Below are 7428 nucleotides of genomic sequence, written 5' to 3'. Positions count from 1 at the left end.
AAACTCAAATCAGGGTTAGGAATTTCGTTTGATGCCTGAGGAGGAAAAGTTCAGTCTCGAAACGCTCTATCGAAATAGTCCCTAGCTGTTTTTAACTGTTTCAGAAATGCCTGCGGGTTAACGCTTCGCGGCCCTCAAATTTTGCTTCTGTTTCTTTGGAGGTTAGAATTTTCTAATAAAATCCAGTTGGCGGAAGGTAGCTTGAGAGGCCATCGAAAATGGTTTACGGCCAATCTGATTTTTCCACCCGTTTCCGAAATGTCAGTTTAAAAATGACATAATCTCTGAAGGTTAGGAATTTTGGATGACGCCTGAGAAGAAAAAGATAGTTCTCAAAACACCCGACCAAAAAGGCTCTTAGGACTCAACAGATATTTGCAAGCGTTTGCAAGATATAAGCTGTTTTAACTCTTTTAGGGTTTGCGCACCTTTGCTTCTTTCTCTTTGGAGGTTAGGACTTCCGGATGAAACCTGTTAGGCAAAAGGTCGTGATTTTCAGCCTTTCTGAAATATCGGCACTGGGGCCCTTTAAATTTGGAATTTTTTGCTTCCAGCTTCTTAGAGGTTAGAAATGTGTTAATCGCTCCAAACTCCACTGAAGTGGAGTAAATAGCCGCTTTAAGAGCAGCCTTTGGAAGCCCCGATGCAAGTCAAATGTGGAGGAATCCTAATTTCTCAGCCCAAACACCAAAATTGCAGTATTTGCCACCATTTTGTCGCGTTTACTAGAAAATGGCGCACGATCCACATCTAGTTTCACTTCGCCTCGCAAGTCGCAACATGCAAATTATTGGAATTATAACCTCAATTTTAGCGTGAATTTTCATACTTAAATAAAAGCTTAGAATGAATCAACATTTGGTAAGTAATGCGTTAACAGGCAAACACTCGAAGGTGCTAATAAGTTGCATGCGTTCCAGAGGGGCCAATTCCAGAAAATGGGGGCTGATGAGACGGCGTCCCTTTTGGCTACGCAAGTCTACTTGGAGCTGTGCGAAGGTCTGTTGAAAGTAATTTAAAGCCAACTTTAAGTTGATTAATCCTCCAGTTAAGCGCTACTGGAGCCCAAGTTACGAATTCAACCCAGAGCTGGGAAAGATCGTCATAAAAGCGAAAAAGAAACCCACTGAGGACGTTGTAGTCTTTGTGCCAATTGCCAGCTTCGAGTGCCTGAGTTTTGAGAAAATGCAGCAGTTTTTAAGCAGCACCCAGACCAAAAGGTGGCAATCCGAACTGATCGGGCACACATCCTGATATTCTCGCTTTTTGCAGCCTATTTTTGGCGATCGTTCATCCGGATTCCACTTGTATCTACTACAAGGTGACTGCAGATTTGGAAGAACCGACGGACGCAACAGCCAAGCACCTCAAAGTGGATAAGAAGCAGAAACTGGATGCGGATTTGAGGAAGCACAGAGAGCTCATTGAACAGGCTGCCCTCTATGGGATTCCCATCACTATTCCCAAACTGGTCAGCAGGGAAGAGGCCGAAGCAACGTGTAGCTCCACAGTTTAAGAGCTAAAGGAGTATAGAGGCAATGGAGGAACCGAACTGCCCAGCAGATGAGAGCGAGTTTCTAAGGCTCTGAGATAGAGTTATGTTCCGTTGCACAGCGGCGGATCCAGCTTTAGTCAGGGGGAGGGGGTTATGTAGAAAAAWTAGAGTCTTCTGTTATCTTTGAAATTAAAAAAATGATCGTCGTTTTGTGCAAGGGTGGCGCAAGATTATTGCAAAATTTCATGTTTTTTGTCCCGTTTTGCATGTTTCTCGGAAGCAAAATGAGCCAGAACGCTCGTTTTTACATCATTCCATTGATAACTAAATGGCCTTTATTCGAAGTTTCTCAAGAACCATTCGAGCCACAGTATTCGTTTTGGCATCGTTGGATAGAGAATTGAAAAGTCGATTCAGTCTTAAGAACGTTAGTGAGGAAATTCGAGTGGTTTTGACCCAGAAAGCGAAATTTGAATATCAGACACAGGTGCAAAATTATGCCAAAATTCCATGTTTTCCGTCCCRTTTTTGCTCATWTCTCGGAGGCAAAATGAGCAAGAACGCTCATTTGTACATCATTCTAGAGAGAAGTAAATGGCCTTTTTAGAAAGTAAACCATCGATCAGGAAATGCTGGCAGTTTTCTCAAAAAATGCTTGAATTCAAGAAGTTTTAGGTTTGCGTGGTTTTTTTCGGATGCAAAATCCACTTGAACATGACGCTGCTTTTTTCGAAGTTTCTCAAGAATTATTACGACGATCAAGAATTACACGACACACGAAATTGATGTTTTTATCCGACTTATTTATTATTTATTACACAATGGATTTTCGGATTAGGAATTGTTCGATAATTTTTTTGATATCATGTTTAGACTGCTTAAMGARCATGGAATTTCATGGAATACGCGTGAGAATRTCCAGGAATTTGTCAAGTTTTGCTTCAGTACCAGAGGAGAGAAGATTCTGGATTTTTTCAACAATTTCCCCGATAAAAGCCCTGTAAACAGTTCGGTTTGTAACACGGTTCTAATGATTATTCGGGTGGTTTTAACGATTTTTCAAGTATCAACGCAGGAACTTCAGTAGAAGGTTTCAAACTTGCAATTTGTGCWTTTTGCACGAAACCTCGGTCGACATTTTTCCAAGAAAAAATGAAAATGTTYTTAAAATGTCTTAAATTTTGCAGCATTTTCRGCTCACGGACGCGAGGAATGCATCGAACTCATTRAAAAACATGCTAGAAGTTTCAGATCCGAAATAATAGACATTTTCTGTACATTTTAAGCGTTTTTTGAACGTTCACGATCTTTATCCGACGATTTCTTCCTTATTATTGCCCCAAGCGCTTTATAAATGCATATTTGTAACCTTCTTACGTCGAAAAGAATCGATTGAGCTTAAAAAACCTGCATGTAAAATTTTTATTTTTGGTCGAAATTTTTCCAAGGGTGGAGGTCGATTTTTTTTTAATTACAATTTTCTTAAAAGATCTTAATTTTATAGCATTTTGAACTCACGGACGCGAGGAATGCATCGAACTCATTGAAAAACATGCTAGAATTTTCAGATCCGAAATAATAGACATTTTCGGCACATTTTAAGTGTTTTTTCAACGACAATATTTATCCGACGATTTCTTCCTTATTATTGACCCAAACACTTTATAAGTGCATATTTCTGGGCTTCTCGCGTCGAAAGGAATCGATTGAGCTCAAAAAACCCGTATGTAAAATTTTGATTTTTGGTCGACATATTTCCAAGGTCGATTTTTTGAAAAAATGAAAATTTTTTCAAATTTTCTACATATTTCAGAATTTTTAAATCGGCCCGATATTAACAGTTACGCAGAAAATGTCCATATGCAAAATGCCGTTTTCCCAAAAAAAATCGACCAAACATCCGCAAAGGAAACATTGATAACATTTGTCTTGAAAAATCGTTTTTCCTCCTTCAAACTCTTATAACGTTCAAGATTCTCAACTGATTTCGAGTTTGAAAATTGCGATTTTTAGACCAAACCACTCGTTTTTGAACAAATTTTCAATGATCCAAATCGGGCGCGTATTAAGAGAGTTACTAATTTATTCATACTGAAGGATCTGATGCGTCATATAACTATCAAACCGTAAAATATTCATAAAATGCGTGTCATTCGCGTTAGTGTTTGCCATCATCCAAAGTATTTATTTTCTTCAATTATTCATTAGATTAGAGACAGAAAACATCGTTTGTCGACATAAACCCGCCACAAATGAGGGGGGGTCAAGTTTCTCTGGATCCGCCCTTGCTCGAAGACAGAAATGAAGTTTTCTGGCAACTTCCAACTTCCATTGCAATGTCCACACACGAATTGAATCAATAAAAAAGTTAACTGGGTTTCACTGATTAAGAAGCAAATAATTGCTAAACCCTGAAAGAACAATTAAAGAAGCCGGAAGATCTAAACCCATTGGAGAGACGCTATTTGAACAAGCACATGAGTATATACATAGCAAAATGTAGGCTCCATGTAACTCGTTATCTATGACCTTGCTTGTTCCCATCTTGTAGATAGAAGATTTTTATGGCTTATCAGAAAATCGGCTAATTTTGTCCCAGTCTCCCATTAATCCTCCGCATTGCATTCATGCTGCAGGTAAACTTGATCAGTTTCGTTCGGGAATATTATTTAGGAATCTCGCGTTTAGTTGACTCCGAGTTATCTGATAGCGACAAGATAACGGATTAAGAACATTGACACCATTTTGGATCAAACACATTTTTTTTATTATCACACAATATGCGTTTCGTCGTGACTGTTTGGCGTTTTACATGCACTGAGACAGTTTTGGTGTGGTGAAAAGTGGGACTTGATGGCGCTCAAATGTCCCTACAATTATCCTCCAGCGGCCTAAATCGGGTGGACTCCAGTTGTTCGTCCAGCACCGCCAGTTCGGGCTCGGATGAGCTTCAAGTACTGCCTCTGGGATACCAAATCGATGCAAGTACCGTCTGCACAGGTAAAACCGGTGCTTATGGCCAATAAATCTTTTGCAGCACCCGAGCCCAAACGAGCTGATTATTCGAAACAATATAACCGAAGGCACCACAACAGCAAATATTGTCAATTCGCCCCATGCGACTGTTGGGACCAATTTGCATATAGTACTGGGCGATAATGCCAATTTGTATGTGGGAGATGGGAGTAGAACGCTGCATGATCAGGCCAACTATGCCGGTCAGTATTCGAACAAGCTAAACTTCCTTATTCCTCCAGCAAGAGGATTAGGAATTGATTGTCTAAGGGCTTTTTTGGCTGCAATAACGCGATTTAGGTATAGCGGAAAATCGTCCTAAACAGGGCTGAAGGGAAGGCAAAATGGGCTACATGCACGTTTTTTTTTTTTTAATTTTATACTTTTTTGCAAAGTTTCTAATTCAACTTTGTTCAAACTGGCCGCTTCCAAAGTATTACCGATGCATGCAAGTAGCCCCAAGAGTAGGCCTGGGTCACTGTGTTGAGTTGTTAACTCATCGGTTAATGAGTTATAACTCTTAGCCTGAAACGAATTTCCAAACTTTTTACAAGGCATCAAACGAGGCTCCGTTCTAATAAAATTTATTTTATAATTTTTCGCAGAAAATACTTTAAGATTGGCAGTATTTTTAAGTAAAAGTTTAGAAAATTGAGCGTTCAGAAGAATGTTGTTACTGTTAAAACTTGAAAATTCTGAATTTTCGCAGAAACTTCAAAAATATTATTAGTAAATGGTCGTTAACATACATCGGCAAACAAGTAAAAAAAGGTCATCAACATTTTCCCAGCAACGGAACGAAGTTACTGCGCCGGTGCGTTGGGTTGGAACACCTAGACATTTACGCAGCACTGCGTTAACTCAAAAATTCACTGAGTTACCCAGGCCTACCCAAGAGCAACAAAGTAACGAATAAATCGCACGCATCAAAAAGAGATGAAACACAAACGGGTTTCAAGTAGCTGATAGTTTAGCTACATAAATCGACAACGGAGTCGAGCCCTTTGCGATGACATTCTTCTTCTCTTTCTAGTGCGTGTTGCATTGCACTGGTGTGTTCAACGACGTTGCTATCGCGCTTTTTAATTATTGTTGCCTTTTGCATGTTTATCGTCTGATGGAAGCTTAAAAAATGAGGAATTTGCTATCACAACACGACACACTTTTACACAAAACATGAACTGTTTTTTTTAAGATCCTCGAAATTCATTTTTTAATTAGTGTCTGCTAGAGCTTCCCAAATCCCAGATCAGGGTTTCCTAAACTGTGTCCCCTGGAGATTTAACCGGAAAACGTTTTTTATTATGGAAATTTCTGATGCTATTGATTAGAAAATAAGCTTAAAAATTGGGTCATTCGCTCCTTTTCGTGCGATTACTGACGAAAGCAGGTCGGACGAAAACGCATCCAAAGGCCACCGACCCACAGACTACACACTATTATATTCCCAAGAACGGCGCGCAGACTGCACACTATTATATTCAGCTCGCGGGCTAATGTGTGCGTGCGAGAGAAAGCTGCGTACTTGTCTTTGTCTTTGCCAGAAATAACGGCGCCGTAACGCATTAGTAACGTACGTTATCCCTTCAAAAAATGGGGACTTTTTTTAGGTGTGAAAGAAAGTTCAGTAGAAATCAACTGAAAAGTAAACCAAGTGTTCCGTTAAAATTTCTGGGTTTGCAAAGTGTTCCATTATCGAAAAAGTTTGGAAACCCTGCATTGGATCAAAGCACTACATTTTTTGTAACCCAAAAATTATCAGCTGTCGTTGCTTTTTCTGGAAACTGACTGGGTTTTCCGGGCGTTTAACTTTTTCAAAAGCGAGTGCGGTTGACTAAAGACTTTAATTTAGAGTCAGACTATGAGAGTTCAAGAAAAAATGCGAACCTCTCACGATTCTTATAAAACTTCCAGAACGTTAAGAGCGATAAATTTTCTAGTGATGGTAAAAATTTCATTGTCCTGTTCCGTTTAGTTTGGAAAGTGTGGATTTTTAAATAAGAGAGTGCAGTTTGCCGAACGCTCGATTTTGAAACCCACATTTAATAAGTTGGAAATAGTCAGAATTTGAGCGATTTGTATGAAATTTGCTGCAGATTTAGAGCGATGTGTTTTCTAAAGATGAGCGGAGTTTTATGTCCCTGTATACAGCAGTTTTGGAGATACAAATTTTTAAGTAAGTGAAACTGGTTAACTGAAGACTTTAATTTTGCGTCAGATTTTGAGAGTTCAAAAAAAATGAGAACCTCTCACGATTCTTATGAAACTTCCAGAATGTTAAGAGCGATAAGTTTTCTAGTGATGGTAAAAGTTTCATTGTCCAGTTCTGTTTAGTTTGGAAAGTGTGGATTTTTAAATAACAGAGTGCAGTTGACGGAAGGCTTTGATTTTTAAGCCCCATATTTACTAAGTTCGCAAAAATCAGGCTTCTGTATCATTTTTATGAAATTTTCGGCAAATTTAGAGTCATGTGTTTTCTAATGATGAGGAGAGTTTCATGTTCCTGCGTGCCGCAGTTTTGGATATGCAACTTTTTAAAGAAGCGAGCGCGGTTGACTAAAGACTTTAATTTAGAGTCAAACTTTGAGAGTTCAAGAAAAAATGAGAACCTCTCACGATTCTTATGAAACTTGCAGAATCTTAAGAGCGATAAGTTTTCTAGTGATGGTAAAAGTTTCATTGTCTTGTTCTGTTTAGTTTGGAAAGTGTGAATTTTTAAATAAGATAGTGCAGTTGACGAAAGGCTTTGATTTTTAAACCCCATATTTACTATGTTCGCAAAAATCAGGCTTCTGAATCATTTTTATGAAATTTTCTGCAAATTTAGAGTCATGTGTTTTCTAATGATGAGGAGAGTTTCATGTTCCTGCGTGCCGCAGTTTTGGAGATGCAACTTTTTCAAGAAGCGAGCGCGGTTG

General features: G+C 38.9%; 1 protein-coding gene across 1 annotated transcript; it reads left to right on the top strand.

Moving 5' to 3' along the window:
- The first annotated feature begins 751 nt into the window (after positions 1 to 751).
- LOC109543272 lies at positions 752 to 1736 on the top strand. The gene is made up of 4 exons (XM_019912891.2): positions 752 to 861; positions 921 to 999; positions 1049 to 1220; positions 1273 to 1736. Exons 1-4 carry the CDS (start codon positions 847 to 849, stop codon positions 1514 to 1516), a joined length of 510 nt encoding a protein of 169 aa, XP_019768450.1. The 5' UTR covers positions 752 to 846; the 3' UTR covers positions 1517 to 1736.
- Positions 1737 to 7428: the final 5692 nt, after the last annotated feature.

This window comes from Dendroctonus ponderosae, unplaced genomic scaffold (genome assembly GCF_020466585.1).
Source record: "Dendroctonus ponderosae isolate FM_Combo_2020 unplaced genomic scaffold, Dpon_F_20191213v2 Dpon_F_20191213_9, whole genome shotgun sequence".
Lineage (NCBI taxonomy): Eukaryota > Metazoa > Arthropoda > Insecta > Coleoptera > Curculionidae > Dendroctonus > Dendroctonus ponderosae.
The sequence above is the reverse complement of the archived record's forward strand: the minus strand, read 5'-3'. Positions and strand labels throughout refer to the sequence as shown.

Coding starts and splice junctions, on each gene's coding strand:
- LOC109543272 (XM_019912891.2), top strand. Junction 1,000..1,048: donor CTACTTGGAGCTGTGCGAAG/GTCTGTTGAAAG, acceptor TTAATCCTCCAG/TTAAGCGCTACTGGAGCCCA. Junction 1,221..1,272: donor AGCAGCACCCAGACCAAAAG/GTGGCAATCCGA, acceptor CGCTTTTTGCAG/CCTATTTTTGGCGATCGTTC.